Source organism: Onychostoma macrolepis, chromosome 11, assembly GCF_012432095.1.
Source record: "Onychostoma macrolepis isolate SWU-2019 chromosome 11, ASM1243209v1, whole genome shotgun sequence".
NCBI classification, from domain to species: domain Eukaryota; kingdom Metazoa; phylum Chordata; class Actinopteri; order Cypriniformes; family Cyprinidae; genus Onychostoma; species Onychostoma macrolepis.
In genome coordinates, this window is record NC_081165.1 from 23,490,626 (window position 1) to 23,509,044 (window position 18,419).

At 38.7% G+C, this 18,419-nt stretch overlaps 1 protein-coding gene and 1 long non-coding RNA gene across 14 annotated transcripts in view; one reads left to right on the forward strand and one right to left on the reverse strand.

Annotated features, from left to right (window-relative positions):
• Positions 1–18,419, reverse strand: part of mcf2l2 (MCF.2 cell line derived transforming sequence-like 2) — a 79,722-nt gene that overhangs the window by 56,911 nt on the left and 4,392 nt on the right. Inside the window, exon 1 of one of the 13 annotated variants that reach the window (XM_058791205.1) lies at positions 15,802–15,939. The exons of 10 other annotated variants lie outside the window; for them this stretch is intronic. In XM_058791205.1, the coding sequence (XP_058647188.1) occupies positions 15,802–15,817 (16 nt within the window). In that variant the 5' untranslated portion in view covers positions 15,818–15,939. Of the gene's footprint in view, positions 1–2,922; positions 3,145–12,013; positions 12,036–15,801; positions 15,940–18,419 lie in introns of those variants that run through there. 2 more of the 13 variants (XM_058791203.1, XM_058791204.1) reach the window with 2 other exon arrangements.
• LOC131549230 (uncharacterized) lies at positions 3,556–18,250 on the forward strand. Its single transcript, XR_009273363.1, has 3 exons — positions 3,556–3,778; positions 15,642–16,494; positions 17,981–18,250. It is a non-coding gene; the product is annotated as an uncharacterized LOC131549230 (long non-coding RNA).

Consider the following 18,419-nt stretch of genomic DNA (forward strand, 5'->3'; position numbering starts at 1 on the left):
AATAAATGCTGTTCTTTTTAATTTGTTATTCATCAAAGAATCCTGAAAAAGTATCATAGGTTTCCAACATTGATAATAAATCAGCATATTATAATGATTTCTGAAGGATAATGTGACACTTAAGACTGGAGTAATTTCAGCTTTGTATCACAGGAATAAATGATATTTTAAAGTATATTTAAATAGAAAACCATTATTTGTATAACCAAAATTGTAATAATATTTCACAATATTACTGTTTTTAGTGTTGCATTTTTGATCAAATAAATGCCTTAAATAACGTCTTTAAAAAATCCTTAGTTACTAATACTAATTATTTTACTACTAATACTACTAATTTACTACTAATTTTACTACTAGTACTACTACTAATTGTTTTAGTTTTATCAAATTTAAAATAAAATAGATTTGATCAAAAAAAGGTTTTAAAGCCAACTGAAACTAAAAATATAGTGGTTTTATCATCAAATCTCAAATTCTAACAAGTGTTATTCAAATAAACTAAAATGATCTTTTTGAATCAAATATACAAATCAACACAATTTAAAATAGCATGTAATAAACTTCACTTTAAGAATGTTTACCTTTATGAGATATGATATGAATTACATTTGAAAAAAAAAAAAAAAATCAGCTTTTTACCGAGGGTAAAATGTCATTGGCCTTAGAAAGAACAAAGTCGTCTGATCTAACACAACATCATCATCATTGTTTTTTATTAAGCATTAAATTCCCTATGTACAAGCAGGTTTTCTGTAGCAGGGCAGATGATGGTCAGCATGCCAAGAGATTAAACCCCAAAGAAAACCTGCTGTTAGTTACGGGCTTAAGCACACAACACGTGCAAATAAAACACACACACAGTTCATGTAGACTCATGGTCCACTGCCCTCTCTGTTCAGTGAAGCTTGCTAATTGTCAAACTAGACCACAAATCCCACTCTGACCTGCACAAGTTTGGAAAGCAGGGCTGCGCTGTGAAAACCCAACCCAAGCCAAACCACAAACCCCCTAATCTTAAATGGATGGTGTTAGAATTTGTTTTCTCCTGTCCCAGCTTAGCAATCTTTAAGACATCTGTAGGTTGACAAATATCTGTGTCACTATCAAAACACTGCTCTGTTTGTTTGAACATCCCAACTAGGCTGACAACAGCAACATTGGCTCAGTCAATGAGGTGAGTTTAGGGGCGGGGCCAATCTGTTTGCCAACCAATGGAAGACTAGATCTTCCACACTTCACATTTAAAAGAAAACTGTCCGAACAAATTCATCAGAAGCACTGAACGATGCCAAAACAGCTGTTTTTGGTGGATGGCCCGTATTCTTAAAGGAACACTCCACTTTTTTTGAAAATAGGCTCATTTTCCAACTCCCCTTGAGTTAAACAGTTGGGTTTTACCATTTTTGAATCCATTCAGCTGATCTCCGGGTCTGGCGGTAGCACTTTTAGCTTAGTTTAGATCATTGAATCAGATTAGACCATTAGCATCTCACTCAAAAATGACCAAAGAGTTTCGCTAATTTTCCTATTACATTGTGTACTAAGACCGACGGAAAATGAAAAGTTGCGATTTTCTAGGCCGATATGGCTAGGAACTATACTCTCATTCCGGCGTAATAATCAAGGAACTTTACTGCCATACCATGGGTGCAGCAGGCGCAATGATATTACGCAGCGTCTCTCACAAATGTCTCCATGCTCCATGTTCCTTTAAAGATTCAGAGAGCTCCTAATTTAGCTTAAAATGTCTAACTAGGAGTCTTAGCTGGAAAGTGATTCAGGATCAATCTGAAAGCAATTCTGAACGAGGAAAAGACAAGAACTTTTATCTTAGTGAGGAGGCGGGGCTGACCCTGTTGCTAGCTACACCACTGTCTTTTGAAGACTCCGATTGGTTGGTTGTCCAAGAAGGAAATAAAAGAGCGCTTTTACGAGTAGGGTCTATTATAAGCCTTCACTTTGAAATTACAGGCGAATTTTTTTCTGTTTTACCGTACTCTCTCTCTCTCTCACACACGTTAATGTAGTGATTACTTCCATTTCTGGCGCTATGTCATTTCTGCGCGGTGTCTGAGATGTTAGCATGTCTCTATTAAGATCGGTCACAAACATGATCCCTGCACGATCTAATGTGTAACATCTTTATTAACTCACTGTCATGCACTGTGTGCAACACATTTCTTCTCCCTCTTCATGTTTCGTCCATTTTCTCCACTGCTAAAGAAACATTGTCCGTACTCCTAACAGTTTTGGACCTTAAGACCTCTTTTAAGGGTTAAGATGTTTTCTGAATTACTTTTTTCTTTACTAGGATCTTTTCTTTAATTTTAAGAGGAAACACCCACATTTCTAAGAATTTTGTTACTAGGAGCAAGATTTTTCATGACTACGGGACCCGATCCGAATTTGTCCAGGGGTGCTTTTGAGAGCAGGAAACGTTTTACAAACAGGTGAGTCTCTCAAATACACATTTCAATATGATACCAAGAGTTTGCTTACATAACAAGCAGTCAATCTTCTATTCACAGAGTTTGACAGATGAAGATCACATTTCATAGAGCAGATTCAGAATAGTATTAGTATTGATCGCAATAACCCAAGGACACACAATGTGAGATGCTTTAAATACACTGGCCTTGGTTTAGAAAGAAGCTTTACTCAGGATGTCAACATATCGAAGGGAAATGGGTCTCTGACTGCTGTAGCTTTTTTGATCACTGCGATTTGAATTTAAACCACTTCATCCAGAGATTCCCACTATCAATCACATCTCTTCAGTTGTGTTGAATGCAGCTGCATGACCAATGGAGAGAGGTTGAAATTTGTGGAAAGACTCTGTATTGTCTGCACTCACTTTTTCCAGCCACACGACTCTCTGTCTCAAAAGAGTTTCCTCCAAGGAGAACTGAGAGAACCTACCAGCTTCTAGCAAAAAGTCTCCAGTGAGCATCTGGTTGGGGGGGAAGAGGTGGTATAGATGAAAAGGAAGTTTTGAGTAAGATGTATACCATGCGGCAAAGCTTTAAAAAAAGAAAAAATGTCTGGAATCCAGCTGGACTGAGCATGAACAACCTGAGAGAACAACTATGTTTATGTACCAAGAAGAAGCATTTCCCCCAAACATTAGTGTTTTCAGCTCAGGCATTGTATGGCCTTTCTGTGCCTTTCCTTCCCATTGTGCACCAGTTTACAAAACTGCAATGTTCAATGGAGAACTGAATCCCACATCGTTTTGGTTTATATGGTCACATAAAGAGCAGGACACACCTACATTTCTGTAAAGTCATTGTTTCAATAGGGTACACCGTGCACGTTCATAAGAAGCTTCATGTTGATTGTTCAGGCTTGTTTGCTTTGGGCCACTGGGTCCTGTTAACCCAATCAGAGTATCTGGTTACCAAGGGATGATGAATGGGACTTCATCCAATCTGTCTGGGTAATTACAGAGCTCGTTAATCACTCAGCCCATCAGCAAGTCAGATGATCAAGTGTCAATCACCTGTGCCGTCCCCACCACAATACTTGCTTTTGTTCCAGCATGGGTCAGGATGTCAGAATAAATATGTTAAACTCACTTACAATTGCAATTGCTAAACACACTAACTTGCACACTTAGTTCAACACTGATTACATTCACATGCAGTGAGGAGTTCATGTAGTGGGGACACTGTGACCAAAATTAGCTGAGAGGCATGAGACGAGCGAATGAACCTGAGGGTGGAGATCTGCAAAAAGCCTTCTGTTAGTGTCCAAAAGGCCATACAGCATAAGACAGGTGAGAAGAAGCCAACAAGATATTCCAACCTGATTTTCTTCTGATGGGTCAATGACATGATGCTCACTGTTTATCCAGATTAATATATTTTGAAAAACAAATCATACAATGACTTGATTGCATGCTTTTATAAGCATTTTAATTTCTGAATTTAAATACATTTTAAATGCAAAAAATTTAATGTATTTCTAAAACAAATATGATATAAATCCTGATTTTTTTTGTGTGGTTTTACCATGAAAAATGATAAAAAATTATTATTTTTTTAAATTAAGATACATTGACATATATTTACGGTGTAAGAAATTACTGTTTACTTGGAATTACTATTTACGATGGTTAAACGACATGACATTGTTACATTTTAAAGTATTTTTTTGTCATTAAATGATTATAAATGCTATAAAATGTTTTGTTTTGTTTTTTCCCAAAACTATTTGAAATATACACAAATATAAAGAGTATATCTGAAAGAATGTGACATGTCTTTATGACATTTGCAGGTTGACAAATATCTGTGCCACTATTAAAACTGTGGACAGTCTTAAAGTTCATTGACCTTGACACCTCTTGCCCCAGGGCCACTGGTATGGAAAGCACCCTTATGTATTAACTAAGTGAGGACGAACTGTAATGGATTCAATCATCAGCTGCTGGAAGAAAAAACACAAATCAGCTCTCAGTGGTTTCATCTTCCTTTTTCTGAAGCATACTCATGGTTTAATTTGGGGTCAATGCATCAAGGGTTGCAGTCAAACAGCGGACACTGCTGCATATCATGTAAACAAATCCAGTTTGGAACTCGATCATGAGCCGTAGGGGGGCTGAAAGTGGTTCTGAACACCTACAGTGCATACTCTGAGAAACTTGTACCTGCTCTTCCATGACACACTGAGCGACTATAACAGAATCGACACAATAGCTTCACTTCACAGCCTGTCTGAATCCCAATGGCAGATGTTTACCATTTTCCCGCTCTGCTTCCCTCTGATCTTTATAAATTAGTACTGCTGTATGAGAAAGGAATCTCAAGACAAGGCTGAACAATTGAGTCTCAGGCAGCAAAATAAAATAATCATAAAATCAAAGCCCTGTGAGCTTAATAATGTCAATGGTTGCAGTAAAGCTTCATCAAAGGCTCTGCTGTTCACAAATGGATCTCAATATTTTATGGCAGGCAAGACCCACAATCTATCAGATTTCCCCTAAAGAAATCACTGAAAGTAGGGGAAGAAGTCCCAGGGCTCCCAACACTCACACATACACCCCCACACAAACATTTACATTCCTGTAGGCATCTATTTCAAAGCAATACAAATTGGATAAGCCGATTATTGCTGGTATAAGTACAGCATGTGCACATGATGTTGCGTACTGAAGAAATAAAAAGATTAATTCCTCATTTAAATGAATTTGTAATAGTGTTTTAAAACGTCTTGGTTACGTATTGTAACCCTCTTTCCCTGAGGGAGGGAATGGAGACGTTGTGTCAAGTGTACGACACTAGGGGTCGCACTTGGGAGCCCAGACACCTCTGACATCTTTGAGAAAAGGCCAATGAAATTCGGTGTGCAGAATTTGCATAGCTGGCCACACCCGGATATCTGGGTATAATAAATAGGCTAGCTTAGCATCTGCTCACTCGTTCTGTTCTGAGGAGTCGAGAAGCATCTCAACCCACTCAGAGGCAGTTCGGTGTTGTGGCAAGAAGGACACAACGTCTCTGTTCCCTCCATCAGGGAACGAGGGTTACCATGCGTAACCAAGACGTTTCCCTTCTGTCGTTCACTTTGACGTTGTGTCGAGTGTATGACACTAGGGGTCCCTATACCAAACGCCACAACTGCCGAACTGTGTCACGAGTCTACGGGGGCACAAATGTTGACAAGCCAGCGTGTCACGACCAAATACACCTCTCCTCCTCGTAACCTTCCAAAGACCTCACTCACCAACATCTGGGAGAGCCGCCATAATGGCAAAGGTCCTATCAGCCGGTTAGCCTTTTCCCTATAGTAATACTCACCATATTTATATATCAGCTGAAAAGTCTTGGTGGTGAACGTTGGGACAGTGACTATTCCCTCATGGGGGAAAGGCACTACGGAGATAACATCCTACCCGATGTGAATATCCAGCTATGGACTTACAGAGGAAGTACTACATAGGGATGATTCTGAGGTGGGCTCAGCATAAGGGGAGAACTACCAAGATTCAGAGCCCGTTGACAGATTGAATGTCTGTCTAGGGGTACACTGAACCTCAGGGGTTACTCAGTGGAGAATACACACATGGGGCCTCAAGAGGAGCCACTACATGTGCAGCACTAACCTAATACAAGAGTTCACTCGAGGGAACTTACCTCATAATGGGATCTAATAGCAAGTTCCTCCGCCGAACTTGCTAAGAAAAAGTGCTTATGTGATGGAAGGGTAGAGTTCATGAAAGGAACCTGAGCTGGACTGAATAAGTGCATAACTACCCTGAGGGGAGTGGCGTTGGTATCAAGCTCTACACTCTGCCAGTCTCCTGAGTTCAGAACTCTAGGAAAAACTGGTTCCATTCGCAGATTATAAATCTAGCAAATGTATTAGGTGTATCCCAACCTGCAGCTCTACAGATATCTGCTAGAGAGGCCTCGTTTGCCAGGGCTGCTGTTGCAGCCATGCCCCTGGTAGAGTGAGCCCTCACTCGCAGTGGGCAAGGTAAGCCTCCGGCCTGATAGGCCGTCAGGATCGCATCCACAATCCAGTGGGAGATCCTTTGTCTGGAGACAGCATTCCCCTTCTGCTGTCCTCCAAGCAGATAAAGAGCCATTCAGAAAGTCTGAAACTCTGAGTGCGATCCAGGTATGTGCGTAGGGCTTGCACTGGGCACAACAGAGACAGGTCAGGGTCCCCTTCTTGGAAAGGGATAGATTGCAATGTCACCACCTGATCCCTGAAGGGAATGGTGGGAACCTTGGGCACATATCCAGGCCGAGGTCTCAGGACAACGTGAGAGTCTGCCAGCCCGAACTCCAGGCATGATTCGTTAACGGAGAGGGCTTGAAGATCCCCCACCCTCTTGACAGAAGTGAGCGCAGTCAGGAGGGGCGTCTTCATGAAGAGGGCACTGAACTCGACTGACTGAAGGGGCTCAACGGATCTCTCTGTAAGGCCTGTAAGACCACAGAAAGATCCCAAGAGGGAATGAGACGTGGCCTCGGAGGGTTCAACCTCTGGGCACCTCTGAGGAACCTAATAACCAGATCATGCTTCCTCACCGATCTGCCTCCCACAGTGTCATGGTTAAACGCGATCGTGGCCATGTACACCTTAAGTGTAGAAGCAGACAGGTGCCTGTCCAGGCCTCCATGGAGGAAGGAGAGTACAGATCTGATGCCATAGTAGACCCCTGGGCCAGCTATGAGCCAGTGTATCTGTGCCGAGGGGAGCCTCGGTCAGGGAGTACCACGACTGGCAATGGGTCGATTCCGACGAGGCAACAGGTCTACCAGTGCCTGGCCAAACCAACTCCAAATCAGCTGAACCGTTTGGGGGTGAAGCCTCCACTTGTCCCTGAGCAAGACATGTCGCGAGAGGAGATCCACTACACGATTGAGGTCGCCTGGGATATGAGTGGCATGCAGAGACCTGGGTCTGTGCTGGCTCCAAAGTAAGAGATGGCGGGCGAGTTGTGACATGCAATGGGAGCGAACACCAGCCTGGTGGTTGTTGTATGCAACTGTCGCTGTGTTGTCCGTGCGGACCAACACGTGCTTGCCTTGGATCAAGAGTCGAAACCTCCCCAAGGCCAAAAAGCACTGTCAACATCTCGAGGCAATTGGTATGGCAATGCAGTCGTGGGCCTGTTCAGACCCCTGATGCTGCATGCCCGTTGCACACGGTGCCCCAGCCTATCTTGGAAGCATCTGTTGTAATAACAATGTGTCTGGACACCTGTTCTAAGGGTACTCCTGCCCGTAGAAGCAGTGACGAGCAATGACTTTTTTAACCGGGTATTGCCAAGTAACGTTGCAAACAACAATAAAATCACAGAAGGACTTTAACTGTAAGCGACACAAGTATACGGAAAACAAAGGTATTGTTTCCTATTTTTTCCTGATGTTTGTTAATATTTCAAATTTTACATACATTTTTATAAACTTTTATTTATTTATTTACTACTTAGGCGTGTTGACAATAACGTCTTCAACATTGTCTATGACCAGATATGTTTTTAGTGGACTTTCAAAATTTGCTTTGCTTGAGAAAGCATGAAAATATACAGTTATGATGTTTTTTTGTTTGTTTTTTTTTCATGTGATTTTGTCGGGTTAGTTTTGCATCAAACACAATGTAATTTTCGGCAATCGAGATCTGGCAGCAACAGCGCATTTTTCCACTTGGGCGAGCGCTTCGCGGACAGCTTACCTCGTGCATGAAATCAGCCATCTACCAGCTAAACACTGAGAACGCGCTACAGTCCTGACGAGTCATAGCGAACAGAGCGGAGGCGCCAAAGCTGCGGAGAATCCGCTTACCCGGAAGCTTCCGTCACTGACGCAGATTTACAGAAAAATGACCATTGTTTTCAAATAAATGATTTTACATACTTAATTCCCAACACTTTATTAAGCTTTAAGTCACATCTCAAATGACAAGGGATCAACTTATAATCATGTTTATATTAATTAGCCCGTGAACTCATTCTCTCAGACGGCCTGGGTATGTGGCGCATTCGCAGCTTATATGGACGGAACGCCACTGCGTAGAAGAGAGATGTCCTCTCCGGGACTGAAGGTACGGCGACACAACGGTGTGATGTTCACACGGTGTGAGCCGTGACGCCATGCCCATTTCGGAACTCGGGTTCGAAGCCAGTGCTGAAGCGGTCTCATATGCATCAGCCCCAGCGGCGTGACCGCAGCTGAGGACGTCATATGCCCCAGGAGCCTCTGAAGTTTTTGAGAGGGACTGCTCAGAGCCCTCAACCGAGTCCACTCCGAGAAAAGAGATACACTGCACAAGGGAGAGTTTTGCTCTTTTCCCAGTTGACCCGAAGTCCCAATCAGGCTAGGTGGTCGAGGACCATGTCCCTGTGTGCGCAAACCAATTCTCGCGAGTGAGCCAGGATCAGTCAGTTGTCGAGGTAATTGAGAATGCGAATACCCACTTCCCTGAGAGGGGCAAGGGCTGCCTCTGCGATCTTCGTAAAGACGCGAGGAGACAGGGACAGCCTGAAAGGGAGGAACCTCATACTAATATGGCCGCCCTTCGAAGGCAACCCGCAGAACGGCCTGAGCCTTGGAAGGATCGAGACATGAAAGTACGTGTTCTTCAGGGGGACATGCTCTATCGCACCCTTTGCCGAAGGGTGGCAATTCTCCGCCTGAAGAACAGCAGCATTCCTGCCTCGTAATGAGGCAACAGAATGCCACTGAACTTCGAGATCAAGGCGAATCAAATCGCATAACCGAGCCGAATGGTTCTGAGAGCCAGCTGGAAAGAATGGAGAGGCTTAATCTAGCATCCAATCACCTCACCAATGGTCCCAAGGGAACCCCATTCGATGTACCTAGGGCAGGTTATCTGCAGCTGAGCGGAGCACGAGGTGCTGTGGTAGGAGGTAAAAACGTTCTGTGATAGAGCACAGCACCTTGTCCACTAGGTCTGTCAGACCTGCCACCGACAGATGAGGGAACAGTAGTTTGCCAACATGTGTCGTGTTGGCTGGTGACAGACCTGTTGCATCAGAACATGAGGAGACAGAAGGTCTGTGTCCGAGCAGGCTCTGATGTATGATTTCAGCATCTGACCGTCACAAGCTTTGAGGGCCATAACTGCTGTGTGTGACCCAGAGAAGAAGGAAATCGACCAGGTGATGGCTGTCTGCCAATGGCAGATGGCCAGTGTAAAGCCGGATCCACCTCCCGTCCCCCCAACGGATGTGGATCCGAGCTGGTCAGATAATCCCTATCGCGTTCTTTTTTAAAAAAGAACGCGAGCCATGAGCGCAACGCAAGCGGGACATAAACCATCTACGAGCGCTGTTTCAGCGTGAGCATGACCCAACACTGAACACAGCACTCACGCCGGTCGTTTAGGAGAGATGTGAACCCGCACCAGAAGAACATGGACGGAAAGGTATGTTTGTCGACACACACAGTTCCGCCCGTGAAGCCCTTTTAGAGAAATTGGTCTTTTAGAAGAAATTTGCTCTTAAAGATCGCTGCTGAAGCACCCAGGGGTACTTTCACGACACTTATCTGTGTATGAGAGGGAGAGACCGCTGCCTGTGCCGTAGATCCAATGATGAGGAGATCAAGAGGTGAATGAGTGCTGCTTCTCACAAAGAGACGCTGCATCGGCTCTGAAAAACAGAACGAGTGAGCAGATGCTACGCTAGCCTATTTATACCCGGATATCCGGGTGTGGCCAGCTATGCAAATTCTGCACACCCAATTTCATTGGCATTTTCTCAAAGATGTCAGTGGTGTTTGGGCTCCCAAGAGCGACCCCGAGTGTCGTACACTCAACACAACGTCGAAGTGAACGACAGAAGGGGATCAACAGTTCACTCCAAAAAAAAAAAAGAAAGAAAGAAAATTCTGTCATATTTTCCTCACCGTCTCATCGTTTCATTCTGTATGTAAGATTATTTCTTCTGCGAAACTTTTTTAATTATTTATTCTTCATTTATTTATTTATTTTATCATATTAATGCAAACACTTTGCCAAAAATTTGTATTTTCTTATTGAAATTTTATTATTTCATTATTATTTACTTTCATGAGTCTATTTTACACTTGGTACAAAAAAATTACATAGTTACATAATGTCTCCACTGAAACATATTAAAACGGCAATTTTTAATCCTAGTGCCATTTTTTGTTAATAGGCTCCCATTCAGTTGTCAAGGCTTCAACATTTGTATTATTATTATTATTATTATTATTATTATTTTACATCCAAAGGCACATTTTATTTTTTTCCCATTTTCTGCTTCTGCTGAAAAAAAGGCCAACTGAATTATAATATGTAATAATAATTGTGTGGACATATTGGTATGATATCAGAGTGTATATCGGATATCAGAGTGATATTAGAGTAATCCAAAATAAATTTCTGCTTAGCGTTTACTATATGGAAACTAACAGATGTCACCCCCTATTAACACAAAACAGTGGCATTATGTAAACAAACTGGCATTTAAAGGGTCAAAACCCTGAAAATGAATTAATTTTTGGTAGTTATGTTTAGGACTGAAAAACAAAAAAAACGATATCATTGAAAGCAGAAAAAAATATCAATATATTATATTTTTATGACCGTATATTTTTATTGACACAGACAGTTTTGTTCTCAGTTTATCTTTATTAAATTGATGCACAATGGTTAGGTCATAAGAACACTGGACCTCATTGACTTTCATTATATGGACCAAAAAAAAAAGACACAATTTTCAGAAAATCTTATTTTGTGCTTATTTTGTACGGATGAAAGAAAGTCATACAGGTTTGCAAAACATTTCATTTTTAGTTGAACTACTGCTTTAAAAAAAAAAAAAAAAAAAAAACATAATGTGAGCTGTTTGAAGTTCACACAAAAATAAGCATTCCAAAACAAATCCAGCATACAGTATCTAAATCCCTCTCGATCCACATCCCTACGGAAAAGGAAGCTGCCGCACATGGATATAAATCAGAATGTCAGACAGGATCCTGTATCTGACCAGAACAACAAAAACTCTCTTAAAATGATTAATATCATAGAGCCTGTCACCTGGAACAATCAAGACCTCCACCCCACAACGCATGACACGCAACAAACAAGTCATTATAAAGTAAGAGAGTGTTTGGACTGTAAGTGCAGAGGCGTTTTTCTGCAAATAGAAAGTACTCCAATTACTCCAAATTATTTTGTATTGGAATGAATGATGAAAACAGCTTTGATTAAGCCAGCTGGCCTAATTCAGAACTGTTCGTGTAAAAATAATCACTATGCACAGGACCCACATCCACAAAAATGTGTTTGACTAGGATGTTCAGATGTGGGCTGTGTAAAGCTACGTCTGACCCAGTCTGGACAGGTGCGTTTGATTACGCTGGCATGCTTTAAAGGGGCTCTCGAGGGAGACTTTGAGGACACTGGCCTCTGAACTAATCGCACATGTGCGTGGATTTAGTCTAAAAATATTTCCAGAAGGCGAAAGCATATATGGATACAAACAATGTCAGTTATTTTTTTTACTTACAGCACATTTTTGAAGCAACTTTTTTCTTTAGTGGCATAGGCTGGAAACCAGTCTGGCATCTGTGAGGCATCTGTACAATAGCAGAATAATGGCGATTCAATAATAATAATAATAATAATAATAATAAGGAGTTGTTATTAGAAATAATATTATATTAATAATTACTATTAATATTGTTATTATTAGAATTAATATTATTTTTAATAAATTCAATTCAATTCAATTCAAAAGCTTTGTCTATCCCAAATGGGGTAGAAAATGGTCTTTAGACAAAAGGCTCAACACACAAACGTATCTAATTATTAAAATTATTATTATTATTACTATTATTGTTGTTGTTGTTAATAAGATTAACAACAATAATATAAAAACATAATATATATATATATATATATATAATATCAAATAATATCAAATTTGATGCATGTATTAAATAATAATAATAATAATAATAATAATATAAATACAATATAAAATTATATAAAACAAAAATATAATGAATATAATAAAACACATAAAAATATAAAGTTAAAATATATTTTTCTTTTGACTGTGCTATCAGTTCATAATCAAAATAATGATATAATTTTGATTATTTTTGATTATTTTATCACAAAATAATGATATAACATATATAATCATAATGTATTAGTATAAAATATGTGTGTGTGTGTGTGTGTGTGTTATGTTTTTATTTTGTTATGGTTCATAATAATGAAAATAATAATCATAATCATAATGTGTTCAATACAATTAATATAAATAAAAATAAACATAAACATTTAACTTCACTGATAAAAAATGGTGTAAGACTTACATTTAAATAAATTTAACTCAGAAATTGCTAGTAAATTTCACAAATAATTACAAAGTTTACAACTTATTTCCAACCTTGAAAAATGTTTTGCAATTTGTGCATGATTGCTTTAAGGATGTTTAATGTTTCTGGTGGAAAGTATTACTGATAATAAGAAAATGACTTTTGCAGTGCATACTTAGTATCCTCTGCATCATCATAATTCATACTGCCCCTAGAGACTCTCTGCAGCATACCGTACTCTTGGTTTAGTGTGTGTGTGTGTGTGCCATTCTTGTGCGTGCTTTTACTAAATTTTAATAATAAAACTACTATAAATATATCAAATCAAAAATATATTAAAAAAAAACATATAAATATATTTTTTCTTTTACTTTGTGCTATCATTTCATTGTCTTCTTTCACGTCTGATAGAAACAGTCTGATTGCCGACCTCCCCATCATTTACAGTTCCTCTTTTAAGCTCAAAGAGGTTCATGCACACAAGCAAAGCTGAACATACAAAAACAATTAAAAACCATGAAATATAAAACTTGCTCTGGCATTTCTGTTTTCACAAGCAAATTAGCCACAATGATGAATGAAGCAGCCAATCTGACCCAGCCATTTAATCCTCTTTAAGAGCGTCTGGCAGTTAACACCGCAGCTCACACACACACACACCCACCACACTAAAACATCACACTTCTCTAGATATCACTGCAATAACGCTGAAGTATGTTTTAGCTGTAGTTGCATCAGAAGCAAACCAAAGTGAAAGAGGAAGGTGAGGACGTATGAGGAAGACATACTTCTCCTCGATGCTAATTCGGTTTCCAGACACACTCCCAGCAAACGATGATAGGACTCCATTTCTCCAGCCGAGATGTGGACCAAGGAAAAGGACGCTCCCCGTGAGTGCCGTCCACATACCGAGCAGCAGGACGGGACGGTCTGATAGCACCGGGAGCCTTCCATACTGCAGCACAAACCCACAATACCCCAACCTGCCTCACTACGGCTCGCTGGACGAAGGTCACAGAAGAGTAAGGACAGATCAGAGCAAGTGGACAGAAGCGTTGCTGTCTCTGGATTAAGCGAACTATTCTAGTACACTTCTCCTGTGGTGGATATACTTACACACACACCTCCACCTGAGAGCACCATCTCTCCCTCAGAGCTGTCAGTACACAACATCCTAACACACAGCCTTACTTATCTAAACCAGAACATACTATACATTTCTACAGTGTACTTTATCTATCCCTATAGAGTAGGTATATGTACAAAGTTAGTACTGCTGTTGTGTCCCTAAATGTAAAATGTTTTGCACTTTTAGTTTTTGGAGAGTGTATTGTAGTAATTTTATTTATTCATTTATCCATTACATTTTTAGAATTAAAATGGATATAAAATGAATACAAAATAAATATTTAATATATTTTAAAAATATTTAGCAATATTTAGCAGATATCCAACAATGTTATATGATATATAGCTACGTAATTAAATAGATAAATAAATAATATTCAACACATATTCTCAATGAATTGTAAATTGTAATCAACTTTTTACATTTCAGAATTCTTAAGACTCAAAGTCAAACTGCTTGTTTTTGTTTTGTTTAAGTATAAATCTAATGTAGTAAATCTAAGCTATTTAAAAATCTAATTTTGGATTAAATTGAGGTTAAAACTGAGCTTTATGGCACAAGAAAAAATATATTTTCTAACAGGGCAAGAAAACAACTCAATTCTCTAAAGATATATTCTCTGAAAACTGAACTCACTGAAATCTTCACTGAAGAAGTCAAACATCTGGTGTAAGATTCACTTTGAAGCAAGTATCACTTGCTAGTAAAATAAACTGCTAGTAAATTTCACAAATAATTACAGAGAAATTTACAACTTTGAAAAATATTTTTCACAGTGTATGCTATGTTTTTGCAAAATTGTTTTAAGGATGATATGATGTTTTTAGTGAATAATCCTTATACTTAGTATTGTATACTATTGTACTAAGGATACATTTAGTATCATAATAATTCATACTGCCCCAGAGACTTCCTGCAGCATATAGTACTTTTGATTGACAGTGTGTGTGTGTGTGTGTGTGTGTGTGTGCTTTTACTAAGTGAGCTCTCAGTGTGTTACAAAGTCTTACTATTTCTCACTCTGATGAAAACATTTGTCTTCCTTTATTCACTTTAATGTCATTCTAAAGCTGTACATGGAACACAAAAGGAAAAATGACCACTGTTTTCCAACTAATAAAAACAGGGCTTTCAAACTCCAAAATGACAATGTCAGATTCATGACTTTTCTCTTTTTGCAAGTAGCTTTTGGATAAAACCATCTGTTAAAGAAAAATAATTATTTCTTTTGAATCAGATGTTGTTAATGAATCAGCTGATTCAATTACATAAGTTATTCCAGTGATTCAGAACTTCTTCACAATCCTGCTCAGTGTTTGGTTTGGTCAGATACTGATAAGAAAGTGCTGTTCTTGGTTAACATGAAGGTCAAGCGGTGAAAGAAATGAAAAGTCTGTTATTGTTTATTCAAGCAGGTTATTCCAAACAGCCTTTTTAAAGAATATCCTGTCCATTTTATGGATGTAAATGAGGACTGGGACTGTCAAGCTCCAAAATGACAAAAATATGCCATAAAATACCATAAAAATGGTCTGTGTGACTCAAATCTTCTGCAGCCACACGCTTATATGAGGAACAGAGAAAAATCTTCTCATAAGTTAACTACTGGCAAATTTTTGTGCTCACATTGCTGTGTGTCTAATCATTATTAAGCTCATAAACCTCTTTTTCCCCTCCAGAAACACCTCACAGCTTCCAACCAAAGCCAACAGAGCTGTAACTCTCTCAGAAATGACTCCATATATCACTCTCAGAAATACAGAGGACGAGAAACACAATGTTCTTCCTCAGGCACAAATGCTGTTAAAAACAGCTTGAAAAGACAGAACGCTGACTTACACATAACTGAACCCATTGTGCCGACGGTCCCGCGCCGCGCAAGAGGTCCCAAGAGCCGCAGTGGCCCGCAAACTCAATTACTCCTGGGTGTCTAACAAGACGTTATGAGAGGTGCCTGTGCCTCTGAAGCGCAGGTAACACACTGACATGCTTTCTACAAATATCTCTGAGAATGCCAGAAGCACCGGTAGTTTCCTCTTCCTCTCTCTCCCAGCGAGACATTCATCACTGCGCAGCGCTCTGTGGTTAAAGTACGTCAGGAAGAAGTTCTCACAAACACGCAGATTCCTTTTCCCCTCTCCACCCCAAAACAGAGCCCTGCTACACTCTCTCTCACACACACACACACACACACACACACACACACATAAACCCCTCCCCACAATCCTCACACATGAGACGGCATCATGTGGCACTGACTGTTAAATCTAAACCTAAGGACTTTTTTCAGTCACTTTCACAGTGGAAAACAAATGTAACGTGCTAAATTGAGAAGCAAAAAGTGGGAAACCAACCCAAACTGTGATTTCATGGATGTCTGAGCTCTCACTTGTAGGTGAGCTAATGTTTCATGGATAACTTCAGACATTCCTGTGGATGGAAACCTTTGTGCGTGTAAAATAAGGCACTCTTTTACTCGGGAACCGTCTGGATCTCTGGAAATCACAGTCAGCCTGACACACACTCCCATTTGTAAGCATATATGAAATGTCCTTGAATTGAGAAAAGAATTGTTTGAAATTATTCATTTTCAAAAAGGTACACTCAAGCAGCATGGTCACATCCAATAAATGCCTGAAAATTCTCATGATCTTTGGAGCTAGGAGGTCAGTGAATATTTGTGTAAAAATGTTTTTGAAAAAAAAAAAAATTATTAGTAGTAGTATTATTTAATACATATATCAAATTTGATATTATAGTATTCATGATTAATTTTATTCTATTGACTTTACATGGTTTTATGTTTTCTAATATTGTTGTTGTTGTTATTCTTATTAACAACAACAACAACAACAATAATAATAATAATAATAATTAGATAAATTTAATAATAATAATAATAATTAGATACATTTATTACTAATAATATTAATTCTAATAATAGCAATTATTATTATTATTATTGTTGTTGTTAAACATTTACCGACTTTTATATTATAGCATTAATAATTTTATTGGCTACTTTTCATTTATTGACTTGCCATAGTTTTACTTTTTATTATTATTATTATTATTATTATTATTATTATTGATTTTATTATTATTATTATTAACATTATTAACAACAACAACTAAATAAAAATAAAATATTACCATTATAAAATATTATTAATAATTATAATTATATATATATATATATAAAATACACAATTATATAGTATATTATATTATATAATTATATTATAACATTAATATTAAATATGAATACAACAATACAAATATTATCATCATATAAATAAACAAATAAAACAAACAAACAAACAAACAAACAGAACAAAATTGACATTATGATAGTTTAATTCTAAAAACTAGTCATAAATTATAGGTCAAAGCGACTTCGGATTAAAGGACAATGCCAAGATATTGAATAGTGTATCCTGAGATGCATTCATTCTACACCTGCATACTGTACCTAAAGCACTTTATTAACGGCAAGTAAAGTTCTTCATTGAATAAAGTAGTATTGTACAACAGTAGTACAACAATTTTGGATACAAATAGTCTTAGATTGAAAAAATTGACCCAAAGTCCTGTCTATGGACCCTAGCAACCACATAGCAACATGCAACAAAAGAAAAAAAACACTTTATCAACCAAATAGCAACACACTGGCAACCACCATCAACATACCAGCATCATGATGCTTGCCTTTACACAGGCAACCACCATTCAAAAATCTAATGCCTACTATGCATTAACTTCTAATCTGAGACCAATACTTACAGTATGAGACAAAACAGACAGATGTAAAATGAATTGATATTGTATGTCTGTGGCTTCAGATTATGACACCAGGGTGTGTTTTCAGATAACGTCTGCCATATAAAAACAGCATGTAATCTGATTATAGGACTCTATTTTAAGAGGATTTCTGTGGTAAACCTGATATGGATGTCAAATAGTGGCAAATACTGGACACTTACTAATGCCTACTTCTCTGTCTTCCTCTATCATACAGGATTCAGCATCCATGAGAAAGACTGCAAAACACTCCTGGCACAGTGAGAGTGGATGAGAGGGTAATGTCATAAAGCTTCAGTGACTGACAATCTAATGGATTCCATTAGCTGAGAAAACGTGTTTAACGGTGCAAGCTCTTCCATACGACTGAAGAATCACTCCCACACTGAGCTTGTGATAAAAATGTTATGCTTGTGTGTAATGGGACAAGACCTCCCCCATCAAAATGGCTTATTTTAAAGCAATCCAGATAAAAATAATGTAATAAAACGATCACATGGTTTCTGCAAAGGTACTGGATGTCACCAAGGCCTCGTTTGATTTCTGGAACTAGACTGATCTGGAAGGAGATCTTCCTGTATCTGAGCAACCTAACCTAGCAGTGTGAGTATACAATATTGATTGACATGAGTGCAGCATTGAAGCTATAACAGATA